Below are 20,000 nucleotides of genomic sequence, written 5' to 3' on the forward strand. Positions count from 1 at the left end.
CATCGCAGGTCACACCTACACATTCACACGCTGTTTACAGAGACTGCTATGTTTATAATCAGTAACTAGTGCATAATTTTTAACATTTGTATGGCCACACTAACCATACTTAAATACCATTCATCAACGCACAAAAGGAAGCTAGCATCACACTTTTGAGGCTACAATAATATTGGTCAAAATTTATCAGAGCACAAATGCTAGCATAATATTTGTTGCTGCACTAGCAGCAAGAGAAGAACCGTGGAGGCTACATATCTTTACTAACCAAAGTCTAAAACAAGTTAGCAGAGAATGACAGCTAGTATGACATTTGTGTGGATGCTAGCATAAAGCCACAGCATAAGCACAATTTAAGACACTTACAAGAGGATAAAAAGGGAAAGAAGGGTAAAGCTACCACAGAAACTCATCAAGTAGACTTCACAAAACTACCTCTGCCTTAAAGCACATTTAGCCATCAGCCTTTTATCAGTAGATTAACTAGAAAATAAATGTGGAAAAGTTGCTCAATGGAATACATGTTTGGAATTAATTTAGAAACTAAGAACAGACCATCAGCATTAGTGAGTTTGACTTTTACTGAGATGTGTTCCTACATCAACATATCAGTGAAGTGAGTTGTAATGTGGACCTTTGATTTAAATTGAATCAATAAACATCCTCAAGAGTAAAGAAACAATCATTAAGTAACCTTTGCTTTGAGATTTCTTTCTGCTGCATTTGCCCGTTGTGTGGACCAAATGTTGTGTTAAGGGGTCTCTCTAAAGTTCTATTTTGTGCTCAAACGACAGACAATAAACGGATCTGCCTACCTTGTAATTCAATTAGTCAGTTTCCCATCTGACACAAAATGGCGGCCCGGTGCACCAGCGTGGGACATTTCGGGGCTGAGAGCCAAGCAAATAGCTTACACAAATTCATGCAACACACATGCACATAGACACACTAACCAACCATTTTGATAGGAACATTTTAAACACAGATAAGTGCATTGCTGGCAGTTCAACATTAAACTGCACTGAGTGAAGAGGGCAGGCAGATCGTTTCAGGCATTTCTGCAGCATTTTGAAGTGGAACGAGTCATGGAAGCATCCGCACAACATAACTGAACACACAGCTGTCAGTATGTGTTGTATGTATGTGTGTGTGTATATGTGTCTGTCTGTCACAGTTTAACCATGAGGTCATTCCTGGCTAAAGCTGCTCTGTGAGTTTCTTTAGGATAAACACTCAAGTTGCTGCAGGAAAATGGAAAAACTCAAGACTCCCCCTTTTCTCTGAACATTATTTTATACCAGAAAGCCTCACAGTAAATGGTTAATGGACTTGAGTTTATAGGGCTCTTCTAGTCTTCTGACTACTCAAAGAGCTTTTACCCCGCAGGTCACATCTACACATTCACACCCTGATGGTAGAGGCTGCTGAGTAAAGTGACCATCAGAAGTAACTAATCCCATTTTCACACATTCATAAACCACCAACGAAGCAGCGAGAGCAATTCAGGGTTTAGTGTCTTGCTCAAGGACACACCGGACATGTTTCTGCAGGAGATGGGGAGATGGGGATTGAACCCCTGACTCTACCAATGAGCCACAGCTGGCACTCTCTGGCATCTTCCATTTTTTGGGTCGTGAGCTGAAAAGTTTGGGAACCCCTGTACAAGAATGCCTCAGGTCACGTTATTGTTTAATATCCAAACACCTCAGAGTGCGTTATTGTTTTGTACGTGTGCGCTAAACAAAGGTGCAGTTGAAATCCCCCTCTGGTGTTAACAGCCAGTTCAACACATTGTTACCAGTATGCTTGTTTTACTTGACACCTGCAGCATGACGCATCGTCTCCATGGTGACCTGCAGTTTACATTACCAACAGCATTTATACAGGACAAACTTTCCCCACCAAGCAATACTGCACAGATGATGCTACACGATACTGTAGCATCATCTGTCAGGCTAATGTAATTAAGATTATAATAGTTATATTTGATTGTTCATTAATGATACAATCCCCATTCAACATACCGAGCTCCCTCTCTCTCTCTCTCTCCCTCCCTCTCTCTCGGCCCTCCCTCCCCGTAGGCTCTTTCTCATCTCATCCTCTGCCAAGGCCCGGTACAACACGGCTAATTTGAGCAGCATGCTAGCACACGCAAACACACACTTCATGTTCAGCAACACTTCACACAGGAAGAGGTGAGGTCGACGTGTGTTTTTATGTTTTTCAGATTGTTGTTGCAGAAAACCTGCAGGCAGTTTGACAGTGAGACAAAACTGACAGAGTGGACATGATGTTTATTTATTAATTTTGATTTCTCTCTCTTGCATTTTCCTCAAATGCATCAAATGCTTTAGATTTAATTTTGAATTATAGAGATTTGACAGCAAAAAAAATAGTCTTCTATTTATCATTTGAATATCTTGTATTTCCTCATTACAACTTTCTGTGTGTGTGTGTGTGTGTGTGTGTGTGTGTGTGTGTGTGTGTGTGTGTGTGTGTGTGTGTGGGATAACAGCACGACCACTATACGTCTTCTTTTCTGATGACGATCAAAGGAGGACACTTAATTTAAATATTTTTATATTATTAATCATGAACTATGTACATGATGACATAATGTATGGTTGCATTTTTTTATTGTAAGAGACAAAACTTCCAGCAATCACAAACAACACAGCAAACATCTCACTTTTATAATTACAACTTTTATGGACGGCCTTGAACGTTACTGTTTAATATTTTAATAAGAGAGAATATTATACTCAGTAGGAGAGCCTGTAGTTATATTTATGATAACTAGATGAAGAAATGTGGATTTTTAGTGATAACTTAAACACAACAGAACACACATGTCAATCAGACTCTCCACAACAGCACATTACAGAGCCTGCAGTGCTGGTGACACCGAGGGTCTCTGGATCCTGTGTGGTACCTGGGGCCGCCTGCAGGGGGCAGTATGGCTCACCAAACTGCTTCCCCCCCATCACACCACTCTCCCTCCCCTCAACCCACTCCCCCGTCCTTCCTCCACCCGCGGCCCCACCGGGACCGCCGGCTCTCCTACTGTGCCTTCTGCAAGACCTGGCTTAATTTAATTAACGCTGTCGACTTTAAACAAAACCACATCTGAGCCGAGGACAGGGAGAGAGAGAGCGAGAGAGAGAGAGAGAGGGACAGAGAGCGAGAAAGAGGGGGCAGGAAATAGCCAGAGAGGAGAGCAGATCGACCCGGTCAGACCGCACTGAGGATTTAATCGGTTCAGGGTTTTGAAGAGATTACGCTTTACTTGTGTTTTTTTTTTTTTTTAATTTTTATTAATTTAAAGATGAAATAAAAGTGACATCCGAGGATTCCTTCTTTTAAAGAGTAATATCAAAGGAGATGAAGGTTTGTTTTCAAAGGGAGAAGGGGACTCTTTACACTCTGGATCCTCTTAAAACTAGAAACTTAATGATGATCTTCAGGTAAAAAGAAAAGTGATTGTGTGGTTTCTCATCTCAGAGACTTGAATGCTTTGTGTGTGTTTCAGAGATGATCAATACTTTAAGATGTGACATCATGTTTAGAGAATAAAATGTTTGATTATCTCTCCTGGTGTGCTTGTGTCCTGGCAAAGTGACTGAACAGAAACAGATGCTGAAATTCTGAATTAAAGATACAGAAAAAAAACTTTGTTAGAATTTTTTTAAAGCAAAGTTGGTAACTTCAACTCAGTGACTCACTCTCCTATTGTCTAATTCTAAAGGATGAATGACTGATGGATCATAATGTCAGATTTCAGACAGACACATGAAGGTGTACACTTTTGGAGATTATGTGACAAACAGAACATTTTTACAAATCAGTCTCATCTTCAAAAATGTATTTATGAATCAACTTTACTTTGAAAGAATTAAACTGAGAAGACCGTCTCATTAAAAAAAATCTTTAAAGGCTTTATGTTCACTTTACAAGTTTGTACTTGAAGTTATAAATAAATAAAAAGCTACTTACATATCTGAAAAATGTAATAAAATTGTAAAATGTAATTTAAAATTTCAAGTTGCTTGATTTTTTAAAATTGTATCTATATGGATTCTTGTGTAATTCAATGAGAATTTAGAGGTTCAATTTGCCCATTATAAAGCTGAAACTACAATAATTACTTTTATAACTGATACACGCAAATATTTCATGATTTAGTTTTGAGTCTGAAAGTGACAAAAAGTGCTTCACAGAATTTTAACCAATAAAAACTGAGCTCAAAGTGGAACCCTCACACTTCTACTTTTGTCATAATAATTAAAAAAGAAAATAATCTCCTTTAATATCAAATTAAAACAAAGAGAAGTAGGAATTATTGAAAAGTAAATAGTTGGAAAAAGTGAATGATTGGCATTTTTGCTCCTAAAATTACTGAAATATTTTTTGATGGTTTGGATTTTTTTGATTTTTTTTTTTTTTTGTGATCAAATGTTTTTATTTTCAATATTGGAGGTCAAATTTTATATCACATTGAATCATTAAATCATAAGTTCCTCCGTTCTTTAACCCTTTCCTCCCTCCATCCCGTATGAAGCTCAGGTAAATTCTTCAGATCGTTGTTGACTGATTGTCTTTGATCTGCTTAGTGATTAACTGATGGATCGTTGCAGCTCAAGTCCAACCTCCTCAGGTCCGTCTTCATCTTAAAGACAACAAAAGGCAAACTCTGGCTTACCAGATATTCCATGTGATATCACAACAACCAAAAAGATCCATAAGCTTTCATAAACCATCTCCATGATCTACATTTGTGAAATGAACAATCTCAAGTTTGTCTTCTATGCAAATATGTAAAGATATTAAATAAATCTCTTCTTCTGCTGCTTTACAATTCTTTTATTTGTAACATCTCGACGTGTTAACCCTCATTGGCTGAAATCAATCAGATGCTAGCCTAATGGCTGGGCCGAGTGTGTGTCTACGTGTGTGTGTGTGTGTGTGTGTGTGTGTGTGTGTGTGTGTGTGTGTGTGTGTGTGTGTGTGTGTAGAAACAGAGAAAAGACTAAACCGGAACATTAAGTACACAAATGTTGACACATGTATCATTTTATTTCTATTCCCTTTAATGGCTACATTTTTGTGGCTCCATTACAGCCATTTTGGGGATATTGTTGATCTGTAGTACATCTGTGTGTGTGTGTTTGTGTGCGTGTGTGTTTTGTTGATATTCAGTCAGCATTAGCAAAGCTCTGAGGACGAGCAGGAGACTCTATCAGCATGAACAACAAATTAACTAAAACAATGATATCTAAAGGAAAAAAAAAACAGCGAGGCTGTTTAACTCGGAACACCAACAAAGAGAAACAGCAGCGAGACGGCACTCTGCAACCTGCTAATGTTAGCAACTGATGCCTAATTTCCTTTTGATTACAAAGACATCCCACGCTCTCCTCTCAAGTGACGTTTAATTGTTTCTCAAAGTAAATCATCAACTCAGCAAACTAAATTTGACAAACAACAATAACAAACTTGCAGCGCGGGGAGACGACAAGGATGAGGACGAGGAGGAGGAGGAGGAGGAGGAGGAGGAGGACGGGGGGGAGAAATGAATTCATTAAAAAAAAAAAAGCCATCAACTGCAGTGGATGTGAAAAGGAGAAAAAAGACAACATTTTTGCCTTAAATGATGTGTGTACAGTAAGGAGCACATGTGAGGGCAGCAACAGAACAAACACAAACACACCGTTAAACGCTCTAAAATGACACTTGATTTCTTTCTAAATTCATCTGAAGACGTGCAAAAGCAGCGAGGATCCAGGAGAGCGTGTCCATACCCCCTTTTGTTAGAGATCTCAAGTCGTCAGAAAAGCAAAGAAGAGGATGAAAAGCATGCGGTTCAGAGTTTAAGGACTAAAACGGTGCTTACAATCTCTTCAAATTCTGCAGAGGAGGCATGACTTCATTTAGGGAAATCAAGCTCACACTATTCCTTTTTTTTTAAGAGGTCTGAAACGATCAGTCAACAAACTCAAAAAAGAAGAAAATGACTTTTTATATTGAGCTGCTTATTACCAATAAACTCTCATTCATAACTTAAATTTCACTTCTTTCTGGCAATGATGTCATCAGCTAAAGCGTCAAGTGCTTCTTCCTAGCTGATGCTCAGTGCAAAATAAAGAGTAAATGGTATATATCTTTGTGTACTCTCATTTATGGAGACCGTTTTATCTTTCATACTATTTGCAAAAGTTAGGCAATCATTGAAGGGTTAACTGAGTTTGTTAGGAGTCAGGACGTTTGTGTCCCTGAACATGACAACAGAGAGCACATTCACATTCACAAAAAGTGTACAGCATACTAAATATTTGATACACTATAAATTTACAAAGAAGACATTCAAAGACATTTTCAGGAGTGACTATTTTAGCTTTAATTGATCTTAAAAACATGAGAAAGAATCGGTTATATGCATGTTTTGGTAACAGTTTGGTTGCTATTTCTGCCCAATGCTTAGACTATATATATACAAATGGACAGCATGCCTCTACCTCTTTTGATTCAACAGGATGAAGCCAGAACATCCCCATGATAAATTGTGAAATTTGCAACCAGAGTCCGAGCAGAAGAGATCACCTGTTAGAGCCGAGGTATTGACATCACGCTACTTCCACTAACAAAAACACACATTTAACTTTCCAACAAAAAGGTGGGAGCTCAGGTGGGAGTCCAATCCACAGTTCGAAGCAGACCCTCATGGTTATGGAAGTTGTGTTAGTTTTCCTTACTAATTTTACTCACATTCTCGGCAAATTCAGTGCATTCAGCGCAGCAGGAGCCAAATTCGTCAACATGTCAATTCTGAAAATCATAAAAGTTTCTAATGTTTCAGAGCATCAAAGGTTTAAAAAGAAACTAGAAAGAAAAAAAGAGGAAATCGACACAAAGTGGTTCGACAAAAACTAACATTACTGGGCTTGAGAAAAATGTATCTGACGTGATACATTTAGATTTTATAGTTTGACCAATGTCCCATTTGTTAACATAGAGGAGGCGGGGTTAATGACTTGTACTGTATCCTGTCAGCAGGGGGAGCTCTAAATATTTTGGCTTCACTCCCAGGCAGCTGTTGCGTCCATCTAAAGTCCCCATGAAACAAAACATTGAGAGTCTCGAATGTCATGCCATGACGTATTACCAACTGAAATAAAATGGAGCCAATCAGAAGGCGGGACATAACATTGGGATGAATTTGATTGGCTCTTTAGCTTCGACAAAACTTTTTAATTTGGACGAACATTTGTTAACACTGCAGGATGAGTCATCGGACATTATTATGTACCCAGAAACTGATTTACTGAAATACATTTGGCAGATAAATGTACATTACTCTGTGAAAACACTAGACTAAATCTTGTTCAATATTAATGCAAAACCGCAGTCTAAAGGCAACCTTTTTGTTTTTTCTTTTTTTCCACCGTGTACATAACAATGTTGGATGTTTTTATGATAATGGCCAAAGTTTCAAATAATGAGTTTAATGTGAAAAAAAACAAGCAAGCCCAGGCTTTTTAAAGAGACAGGAGCAATCTGGAATCATTCAAAGCTTTATCTAATAGAATCTCAGAATAAAATTATTGAGCTGGAAATGAGTGTTATGGAAGATCTTTAAATTTCAATGAAGCTAACACCACTCGTTTAGCCAAATCAAGTCGCTAGCTCCGTCCTGATGGAAAATGAAGGTTTATGGTTGGTGTTTGGTCGCTGCAAAGCTGAAGACACAAAGAGACATTTTTCTAACTAACTTTGAAGATCCACATTTATTTCTGCTATTTTAGACAGCTTAAGTCTCATTCAAACCTCATCTTTGCACAGGAGAGTCGTCAGCGTATCTCTTCAAGTGTGCATAACTGTTTCATTGAACAAGTAGCATGTGAGCTTTGTATTAAGATAGCCTGACCAATGAGTGTGCGCACTGTTTATCCACAGCTCGTCCCTCGAGAGATTTTGGCCTCTGTGTGTTGCCACAGAACCCCTCACACACACACACACACACACACACACACGCTTACATTACAGACATTCATCTCTGGAGCTGGGATTGTAGTCCAATGAGCAGGTGCATGCCGGGCAGACAGAGAGAGAGAGAGAGAGAGAGAGAGAGAGAGAGAGAGAGAGAGAGAGAGAGAGTCTGTATCAATGTGTGTGTTTTATCATGTGTGCGGTAACACTCGGTGTAAAACTATCTCTGCAGTAATCTGTCAATCATCCAGCAGGTCACCATCAATGTTTCAAAGACAGCTCAAAACAATAGACTTCTATATTTCCTTTTCTCAACATCTTTGTCTTCTATTACTTTTATCTGTTTTTTACTCTTTGTCAAAAATCAGTCAAATTATTACAGAAATTACAATTCCAGTCACGTCATTAACGTCAGGTTGAAATGTGACGCTGTGAGGTTTCACAGCTTTTCTATTCTGTCCAACATTTTTAACATCAATACTCACATTATGTGTTTTTAAATATAATCTCACTTCACTGCAAACAAATCAATTCTTCATAATACAGACAGAGGCAAACAATTTAATACGACGGATGATTTAGGAATAAATCTGGAAACAAACCTTTAAGGCAAATAAAATGAATTATATCAAAATATCTACAAGACATGGCATTATCGAGGGACTTCTATGTATTCATCTATCATGATAGAAATGTGTTTATACTATATTAATGTCAGGACCTGACAGGACCTGTTCAATTATCAGTGTGGTATCAGCCTTATTTATGAGAGTAAATATTAATTTCTTAAATCAAAGTAAGAAATAAGAGAGAAAAAAAACTGTAGAAAAGTGAGAAACAATATGTCAGAAAATGTACATTAGGGTGTGAATAGGAAATATATTGTGCATAAACTAAACTCAGATTTAACATTTTCTAAAACGGTCTTAAAAAAAGAGCAAAATCCACAACCGAGTTTATCATCCAGTAATTTTGTTTTTAAATTAAATGCACGATTTGATCCCTCAGAAAATCTAATGAATCGTATTTTAAAATAATATTATAAAAAAAAATAAACAGCCTTAACTGATGTTACAATTACACAAACAGATCAAGAAGACATCAGAAAAATCACTAAATTAGTATCTAAACTGTGTACTTTCTAACCGCTTTAGAATCAACAAAAGAGAAGTGCTTACATCGAGCGCTTAAAGAGATACATTTAGTGCATAAAAGACGCCGACAGACAGACAAACAGCTCTGTCAGCTGCAGTGAAAAAACAGCCTCGTCGACGCCGCTGCTGGCAGCCGCTTTGGAGGCCGGACCATCGAGCGAGCGAGCGAGAGAGAAAGAGAGGGAGACAGAGAGAGAGAAAGAGAGAGTATTTCAGAGACGAGCGGGAAACTCTGACCAGACAGCAGAATGCTGGGGCTTAAAAAACAAACAGAAAAACTTAAAGAAAGATGTTCACGGGACTGATGGGAGTCTGAAACAAGCAGCTGACGAAGTCACTGAGTCACTCTCAACATCTTACAATCTCTGATGAGATGTCTGTACTTATGAACACACTTTACATGAAAACCCACACAAACAGATGATTGGATGCATGCCGTGTCTTACTACGATATTAAAACTCTTATTAAGTTAGCTGCTAGCTTATGCTAAGCTAGCTACCCAACAATCATTAAATGTGTAATAAAACATTAAATTCTGTTCTGTCAGACATTCAGCATTTAAAAAGTTTAATACTTTAGTCTTAAGCAACGTTCAGCGATTAGAATATTTAAACATAACCTTAACCGGAGGGGATTATGAAAATGAACACCTGCCAGCAATTATCCCAAAACAAGGAGTCAACCCTGAAACTAAGTGGTGACTTTAAAGAGCCTGGGCTGAAGTTATTTCAAAGAGATGTAAATATTTAAGACATTTTATTCTGTGTGGTAAATCTGAAGCTTCTGCCATAAATCTGGGATTTTTCCTGCAGTTGAACAAAGCTCTCTCCGTCACGGGCAGCGTGGTTGCCTCCTCGCTCCTCGTCCTCTTGATGTGAGCGACAGTGAGCAAGCGGTGATCACTCACATCACAGAGGAGGTAACACAGAGGCTCAGATGTGAAGAGATCCAAAACCGGGTTCATGTGACTGTCAACACGAGGTTAATCCTGCACATCACAGAGCTCACCTCAAGCAGGGCTGCAGAAACAAACTGTATATATGTGATTAAATGAACCTGAAGTCAAAGTCAAGTCGTGATTCATCCTCTAGAAACAGACTCTGCATGCATGTTAAACACATAGAAGGTGATAACAATTATCATCAGAGGCAGGACATGACGCACAAATAAACGACCCAGATTGGTGGACAAAGCAACAGAGTCCAGCATAATAAGAATTTCTGCCTTTTTACAAATGTGATGCATAGTTTGACACATTCACAACATCAACAAAAGAGCAGAGAAGGACATACTGGTGAACACGGAAAATTTACTAGAGGGGTCTGACAAGAAAAAAATCCGGACAGAATTTGTGATTTTTGGGTCTGGATACGTCATGCTATATGAAGTTCGATCCAATCACTTTATCAACAAAAGAGCGGAGAAGAACATATTGGTGAACACAGATAATATACTCGGGGACTGGAGGGACAAATTGCGGTTGAAGTCCGACTGAAAAATGACAGCTTTTTGTTCGCGTTCACACACAGTTTTGTGCAAGTGTGAAAGCAGCAACAGAATAACAAATGACCGTGAACCTCAATGTCAAGAAAGCTCTGGTAGCACTTTACTTGTTTTTGGTCCATCGTGCATCCGGTTTTGTCAAAGGAAAGGAACACACCATATCTCCTAGAAATATCATTCAGCGGAGTGATGTGCTTAAATGTGTTTCAAAGTACACATCCGCCTTGTTTGGAATCTGTCTCAAGGCCACATCTTATTTATTTTTTTAATTGACATATTTTGGGGTTTTAATAGCCGGTTCAAAATGCTCAGTACTTGCTGTGGAGGCAGCTACATGAGGGCTGTCAAGTGATGCAGTGTAACCCCGATCAAAGTAAGTCTAATTAAAGTCAGATTATTATTCTTAATGTAGGACAACATGACCTAAAAGATCTCACCTGAAAGACACCTGTTAGTTAAGGAAAGATTGAACTGTCATCTTTACAACCACCAGACTCCACTGACAACATCAGAAAGGAAACCTCCAGGAACACAGGAGGTCGAGGTTTATATCTTCATCGATTGTTTCATTTTTGGGGCATATCCAAGACATCATTAAGGTCACACGTGATAACAACAAATATAACTTCAGTGGAAGAAAAGTAAGAACTGAGTTCTATGAGGTAAAATACGTTTATGTTGATGGAGTCTGGTGGCTTTGCAGAGAGCGAGTTAACGTCTGCTTTCACAAAGAACGAGAATATCAACAATGAATTTAATGTTTTATTTACTAAGTAATGTTACAGCTCTAGGAGACTATCCAATAAATATAAAAGAAACTTGTAATTAATGTTTCAATAAAGCAGCAGCCTCTATTCTCTATCATCATGTTTTTGTCTCATTCACTCACAAAGAATAGAAAAACATCATCATGCTAATAAAAGAAACCTCGGCTTCCTCCCTTCTTTCCTCTCCTTGTTGCCCTTTCGCCTCCTTCCTCTCTCCACCCTTTGCCCCCCCCCTCCCCCCTTCCTCTCCGAGCTAATGCAGACACTGAGAGGAGCAGGAAAGAGAGGAGGAAGCGGGGGACAAAGCGGGCCGAGGCCACAGAAAGGCGGACTCCCGCCGAGCCAAAGAGGCGTCTGACACGGCGAACATTCAGCCGTCGTTAACAGGCGATTAATGAGGTCAGCCACGGGGGGAAAAAAAACTCTCCACATGTAAAACAGCTCAAAGTCAAAATCTGAAATAAATCTGATGAGCTCGAGAGCTTCCACTCCGACTATTGTTTTAAAAATCAGATTTATTGTACTGATATTCCAACATGCTCACATAGGGGATCCTTAAACGACACATTGGGAATGACACACAAAATACATGTGGACAAGTCATTTCTTCACTTTGTTCTATTTTCTATCAAGAAGTGTCTCTTTGTTTTTTTTTAATGTTGAGTTATTTGTTCTGCATTCAAACTCTTTCAGCTGATTTCCTGAAACCAAACGAGAAGCTGGACAGCTGTTTGTGTTTGCCGCGGCTCAAACAGCAGCTTCACCTTCGTCTCATTGAAATTCACAAAAACCCTGGCAGCAAGATTGGCTTTCTTTTTCCTTCCACAACTTCACGTCTGTCACGACTTTTGTCCTTCAAAACCTGCTTCAAAAAATGTTTTAAAAAACAGAGCAGACAACTCGAGGATGTCATCACACAGTTTGAACCAAAAATGCTTCAAAATGAACGAATGAATGAATCCACTGATAACCAAACGCTCCAAACTAAACACCAGTGTCGGATTTTTGGACAAATTGGATGATGTGTTCTTTCAATCATTAAAAAAATAAAAAGAACAGCGTTTATTCTTCTTCTGCATTTCTGCTCAGTATAAGAACAATAAATGTCTTTTTGAATTACAGATTCATTATCATGGCGTGAAATTCTTCCAGTTGATTCCCCCGAAAAACACAAACTGACAACAAAAAGCCGACAGCAGTTTTTTGTCCGGCTCGTCTCCGTCAGCAGCACCTCAACAAAAATTAACCCAACCTGGCAACGTGTGCACATTCTTTTTTTTTTACAACTTAAAACCAGCTCAGCGAATCCAAACGTGCAGAAGCATCAGCAGCCTTTTTTTACTCCTGTGACACACACACACACACACACACACACACACACACACACACACACACACACACACACACACACACACACACACACACACACACACACACACACTGGAAGCAGTAATAAGAGAAAAAAGGGAATGTTATCACTTACTGAAGACGGCAAGCCGGGAGGGACCTTTCGCACTTTTTTTGTGTGAACCTCTGAAAGAGAGAGAGAGACAAAAAAAGAGACAAAACAATACATGAGGGTTTACCAGGCCAAGAGGCTTTTATTTCTCTTAAAAGGAGCTGCTGGTTTGATTTGTTTGAATTTAATCGATCGCCCCGCCGAGGAACGAGCGAGGCCATGTTTCCCACCGCCGTCGATACGTTCACAAAGAAAGCTTTCAGTGCAAACAAGTGGCACACAAAAAGATGCAGAAAATTAAAAGACAGGACACAAAAAGCGCCGGGTTGATTCCCCCCCTCCCCCTTGCTTTCTGTTTGATAAAAAGGAGGGCAGCTTTTGACACGTTTATATTATTTTTCAGGGTTCCTCTCAAGGAGAGCGAGGGAGCGCTCCATCAGCCGGGAAGGTGAGACATTGATGGAAAAATGAAAGAGCCATTTTTTGGAAATTGGCCCAGACCCATCTCGTGTGTGTGTGTGTGTGTGTGTGTGTGTGTGTGTATGTGTTTGATTTTGTTAGAGAGTGTTTGTCCGTGTTTGGCTGTGTCCTCTCAAGGCTAACGCTACCAAGGCTACACCGCGGCCACCATTGTGCTTGACTTTAAAAGACTTCCCTGTATTTGTATTTTCTTAAAGTCCCATTACAAACACACACACACATACAAACAGGACGGTCACACACACACACACACACACACACACACACACACACACACACACACACACACACACACACACACACACACACACACACACACACACACAAAGCTTGGCCTTCTGTACATATACATAATAACAACCGTGTTAGCAGAACCCAAGCGGCCGAGGGGTTAGTTCAAGTAAGATTGTTTCATGAAGGTCAGAATGATTAAAGTTCCAGTTTGGACACATACAACCTTTTCTCTTTCTGTAACCTGCACATCTCGAGTGACCTCTGCACGGGGTCAAAGGTGAAAATTAGCCTTCAATCAGTCAATCAATCTTTATTTGTTTAGCCCAAATTCATAACAAATGTTATCTCAAGACACTTTACAAAAGAGCAGGTAAAAGACCCAACATTAATCCATCATGAGCACAGCAGGAAGCATTAGTACAATACACTTCTTGTGCAGTCTGTGACAAATCAAACATAAAATACAATTCATAGAACGTATTAGTTAATTTCATCTGCTGTTTTATTCTAGCTGTTTCATAATTTGGCATTTCTATTCTGAATGTTAAAATAAAATCGAGGCCTAAAACCTGACACTCTGTCACAGGCTGAGATTTAAACCATCGCTGTGCAAAGGACAAACAAATCTCATGTTTGAGGATGATTGAAGTTTTGGTATTTTACTTTAAAATCTCTCCATAAATTCAGATTACAGCTGGAGGAGAATCTAGTTTTTTATGTGAATAAAGTCAAACTTTAATTATCCTAAAGACGTCATTGATCAGAGAGCCTGACTTACAATGACATCGCATCGGTTATCAAGGCAAATTTTTAAAAAAGGATAAAAGTTCAGGATAAATCACAAAGATGTTTGTTTTGTTTCCTGTAGTTTGACACAACAGAGGCCCTTCACTTCTGACCACACACACACACACACACACACACACACACACACACACACACACACACACACACACACACACACACACACACACACACACACACACACACACACACACACACACACAGACGTTGGTTCTGTGCGACGTAGCTTGATGTGCTCGTGGGGTCGACAGAAGATTTTTAAATGATGAATAATTGTATTTTGTACTCGTCAGCTTATTAAGTTTATTAACTCCTGTTCTGTCTATCACAAAAGGCGCTGCAATAAATTTGGTTTTTATTTGTTTTGTGTTTTGACATTAAATAGCTTTGTATTTTTTTCAACAATACTTTCATTAGCTGATCAGAACGTTCGATCGATCTTCTTCAAAAAACAACATAAACTGAACAGTCACTTTGATTAAGATCCATTTAGATTTGGCCACAAAGGAAAGTTTGAGCCATGTGTTCCTCTAAACTGGAAACTGTTGTTACTATATTTCTTATTTATTGTTTTTTTATAATTTATAAATTATTCTCTCTTTTTGTGTTTGCTATAAATCTGACTCATCTCTAAATAAACGAGTCCAAGGCTTGAAAATGTTTAGATAGATGGACTCTTGTTGTTTGATGAAATAGAGAGAAAGTCTAGACCGCTCTGACAATGTGAATGTCACCGCGTTCCTGTGTGTGTGTGTGTGTGTGTGTGTGTGTGTGTGTGTGTGTGTGTGTGTCTGTGTGTGTGTGTGTGTCTTTGTGAGTGTGTGAGCAGTGTCTCACCCATGGTGTCCATAGGCAGCGTTCTCCTCCTCGGGTTGGCGCCGTAGTGCTGGTAGTACTGACCCGCTGGTTTGGTGGGCGATGCCGCGCCGGGACTCCCCATTCCCATCTCACCTCCCAGTATAGACTGGTCGAGAGACACAGAGACAAAAGGAGAGAGAGAGAGCGACAGTTAATCATGAGACGTTTAACTCTCGTGCTCTGAAGGACTCACCATCCACCATCAGTGAGGACAATAACCAAAGAGTGCACCAGGTTTCTAAAAAGTCAAACATATAAAAATGACTCATATAATCTGAAAAAGGTTTTTTTTATGTAATCTGAGCATCGTAGCTCATATTAAATTAATCAAGCAGGACACTTTTGTGCTGCTCGATTCAAACCACCTTTTTTATTTTCATGTCTGTCTGATATCACCATGATTAGTCTGAGACCTGACCAGTGTGCAGGCAGAGTCTGTGTGTCCCCTATATGTAAAAAATGTGTCACTACAGGCGACGCTGCAGCCGTCACAGATACACCGACATGACGCTCGAGCTGCACCCTCAATTACAGATTTGAATGAAGTGTATTCCCGCCATCAGCAGAACCTTTTTCCGGTGCTCGTTAACACAGAGGCCACACATACAGACCCATAACGTCCAGGATGTAACACTGATTGAGTACTTTTAGTAACTACACCTGCAGAGCACACAGTGAAGTGTTTTGTGAGTCACAGGCCGCTCTACATGGTGAGCTTTAGTTCAATGAGAAGTTTCAATCACAGGGCTGTAACTTTGAACATTGTTAGGATTGCTTGATGACGTATTAGCAATAGAATTCGTAAAGTTTATAAAGCAATGAGTATCTTCACCTGTCCTCCTTCTACTCTGTATGTGTGTCAGAGTCCTTGTCCACTTTGTGTGCGATTAAACAAGAAAAGGGGGTTCGGATTTAAAATCAGAAAATGACTCCAAGACCAAAAATATAAAATCAGAAAATTGTTTGATTGCAATTGTAATTGATGTACAAAAAAAAACTTTATCTGGTATAATTTCCCTTCTTATTTTAAAAATAAAAAATCACAATATATACATTTATATATATATATATATATATATATATAAATATTGCAATGTCAGTTTTTTTTCCGATATCATTCAGCCATATTTGAAACTCTGTCAACTACAGTGATGGGTCAAATATAGTTATTTTCAATTTATTACTGCATGGTCATGCCTGTGACTCATAAAACACTTCACTGTGTGCTCTGCAGGTGTAGTCACTAAAAGTACTCAATCAGTGGCACATCCTGGACATTATGGGTCTGTATGTGTGGCCTCTGTGTTAACGAGCACCGGAACAAGGATCTGCTGATGGCGGGAATACACTCCATTCAAATCTGTGATTGAGCGTCTGCCTCCAGCGTCATGTCGGTGTATCTGTAACGGCTGCAGCATCACCTGTAGCGAGACTTTTACATATAGGGGACACACAGTATTTCAGAAATCCCCTGACGGCTTTAGAAGTATTTATAAAAAAAACGACGTCGCCTCCAGCGGCTAAATAGTCAGAGAAGAAAAGTGATGGCTTCTGAGATTGTAATGAATTCCTCTAAAGTGTCTGAATATATTTATCAAGAGTAACCGTCAACAGAATTGGAAAGTTGGAACAGCTGGAGAACGTCTGACATGCTGTCGACGGTCAAGATTTCCATTGCAGGTCGAAGGTCAATGAAAATTAAAACGCTGGACGATGGCAGAAAGCTTGAAAGTTGAGACTTATTGAGAAAAAAATAAAAATATAAAAAGAAGCTGAGACATCGAGGGTAGCGTGGTATATTGTAGAAGTCATGTCTTCATCACCTCATATCAGTAATTATCCTTTCATTATTTCTGTGACGCTCCAAATATTGGCTCCTAAAGACACAGCAATGCCCGAAAAGCAAACAAATACATCATTTAATGTAGAGAAACCAAAATGTAATGGATGAAGTGTTACAATGCCAGTTCATATTGTTCAATGAGAAAATCCCTCCCATCATACAGTCCATTATACACCAACGAGCAATGACAGTAAGCGTGTTTTCATATGTGTGTTAGGGCATTGTGTAGCATTATAACCTCCATGTGTTCATTCTGGGTATACTGCAGGTTAGAATAGAAAATAAATGGAAATCATCATCTGCCAATCGCATTAATTGCCCTTTATGCGCACCGTCAGTGAGCCACCGCTGCGTCCCCCTGTAGCCACAAGAACGACTCCACTGCGTCTTTGAATGTCTCATTTCACTCCTAGGAAAAACTCCCAGACGGCTCAGTGAACGAGTCAAAAGTAAAATCCACCTCATGACATCAAACTTCCACTTTTTTACCGTTCCTTTGACCTGTTTTTATTTACTTTTCAATCTGTCACGGGTTCCTTTCTTATGCAGTAATGTTTATGCTGTAACCTGCAATTTAACGAAAGTGCCATGTTTTCTTTCAAAATAAAAGCAGGTTGAAAAAGCAGTTTAAAAAAACAAAATAAAAGCCTAACAATTTTTAAAATACAAAGTCATGGAACTTCAAACATGCAATCTAAATGCAGTCCATCGATATTAACCAATACAATTTAGAGAATAATGTGGATTTCAGTAATACATTGTTTGACAGCCCTAGCTAATAATATTATAGGAATCAATGGGATAGGATTTGTTTCTGTTTAAGCAAGGTGTTTCACAGGATTAAATAAAAGATAAAACACGTTTTTCACTTGATTTTCGGATTAAAATTGCACACTTGATGCCTAAATGTGAGATCAAAATTAAAAATCCATATTTACCAGAGTTAAGCAAAAAGATCCAATTCAGACAAACCAAATGGTTTGACAATGTCCTCATCACCCACATATACAACACTAAAACTTGACAGTCAAAATGACAAGTTAATGAATAAATATCTACCTGATGGATTTGTTAACGTCTAGACACAAAAAGAAGGCGTCTCTGTGATGATATTTACCTCCACCTCATGCTGCTCAGCGTGGACTCGTTCATCTCACAGCTCCACATCCTTCTCTAACTTTTCCTCTTTGCTGCTTTTTTTCCCTCTCCCTCCTCTAACTGTGACTCTTGTTTACGACTCAAAACTTAGCAAACCGCTCACACATTGTCCCGCTAATTAAGTTCAATGATTCGGCAGCAACAAGTGGCGTCTGGGCCGAGGAGAGAATGTGAGAATAAAGGAGGGACAGAGGGAAAGATGGAGGAGAGGGTAATTTCTTTTAAGAAAGTTTGAGAGGAGAGAAGAGGTGCAAAAGAACCTGCTCCCCCCCCAACCCCCCCCCACTTCTCTCCCTTTAAATAGACTCCACCACTACTCCGTTAAAGGGTGCACCCCCCCCCCCCCCCCCCCCCAGCTTTCTCGTTAAGTAATTAGTGCGCTGTGTATTTAAAGCAGAGGGTGGAGGAGTGTGTTTGGAGGGGGGGGGGGTTGGATGTTTTTTGGGGCTAATCTGAATTCTGATCAGCGCGTCCGTCCTCTCTGTGGCCTGAAAACAAGAGTTAGCTTGGCGCTGCCGGGCCAAGGCAGGCTTTTCTCATGCTAAACAGGGCCTAAGTAGGCCAATTACAGGGCCAGCCTCGGTCTCACAGCCATTCTCCCTCTTAAAACAAAAGGGCCCTTGTCTTAAATAAAGTCACTCACACATACACAGAGGGAGAGAGAGTCAGACACAAAGGCACACACACACAATCACACACCGATTCAGTCATCCTGTCCCTCTGTCCGTGTGTGTGTGTGTGTGTGTGTGTGTGTGTGTGTGTGTGTCTGTGTGTGTGTGTGTGTGTCATCAGGGGTAAAAGGGGGTTCCCACTAAAACAAAAAGGGTCTCATTGATTGTGGCGCTTTTTTCTTCTTTTCTGTTCTTGTCTTTGTTTTTTTTCTTCTCGGACCCGAGCATCGAGCCAGGACAGGCCAGACCGGTCACCGTGGCAACAAGACGAGCTGGAGGAGAGACAAAGTACCCGTCTGTCCCTCTCTCTCTCTCTCTCTCTCTCTCTCTCTCTCTCTCTCTCTCTCTCTGTGCGTCTCTTTCTACCTGTTTGTCTCAACATGTCTGTCAATTTCACTTTATTCCACACTATCTGCCACTAAAACCTTGTGAGTGTGGACATCACAGAGTCAAATGAGAGTCACACTGAGGTGTTAAATACGAATCCTAACTCTTGAGTGCTGCTCTTATATAGTTTACATGGTTGAATGAGACAGATTTGAACAGCAGAAGCCGAGCTATCTCATCTGTTGACCTCCTTAAAAGGTCAAGCTCTGAAAACACTGGATCCTACATTTCCCATAAGGCAATGCAAACAATTATGTCCTCTGTCCCTGTAAAATCTTCAAATCTTTTAAAGTCCACAGCCCCAGTTTGCAACAAAGGCTCGTGTCATTCATCAGAATGAAGTATCCATGAAGTCATGCAAACTCTGATCCAATCTCGACAAATCAAAATGTATCGACAAAGCGAGAAAAATAACAAAAGTTAAAAGTGCAGCACACTCAGCTGAAAAACACACACGAGGCAGATTGCGAAAATGATCGGACAACCCTGAGATTGAACTTTGACCTTCAGACAGCCAGAAGCAACTGGTCAGTGGATATGAAAGTCCTCGATGAAATATGAGGATTTCAAAGGTCTGAGACATAAGTTTGAGTTAAACTTTTGAATCAACAAAAAGAAAACTCCCTCTGGAGATCTGTGACATCTGAACCAAACTTTTAAGAAATGCATTTTTTTTTTTTTTGTGTCCTCACATTTGT

General features: G+C 39.6%; 1 protein-coding gene across 3 annotated transcripts in view; it reads right to left on the bottom strand.

The window, feature by feature from the left end:
• The window catches only part of LOC109996488 (transcription factor 4), a 216,312-nt gene that overhangs the window by 84,085 nt on the left and 112,227 nt on the right, over positions 1 to 20,000 (bottom strand). For 2 of the 3 annotated variants that reach the window (XM_065965240.1, XM_065965239.1), the window contains 2 exons: positions 15,223 to 15,349; positions 12,892 to 12,941 (listed from right to left, as the gene is read on the bottom strand). In XM_065965240.1, coding sequence (XP_065821312.1) covers positions 12,892 to 12,941; positions 15,223 to 15,349 — 177 coding nt within the window. Of the gene's footprint in view, positions 1 to 12,891; positions 12,942 to 15,222; positions 15,350 to 18,203; positions 18,484 to 20,000 lie in introns of those variants that run through there. The other variant, XM_065965241.1, reaches the window with a different exon arrangement.

The sequence above is a fragment of the Labrus bergylta genome, chromosome 17, assembly GCF_963930695.1.
Source record: "Labrus bergylta chromosome 17, fLabBer1.1, whole genome shotgun sequence".
NCBI classification, from domain to species: domain Eukaryota; kingdom Metazoa; phylum Chordata; class Actinopteri; order Labriformes; family Labridae; genus Labrus; species Labrus bergylta.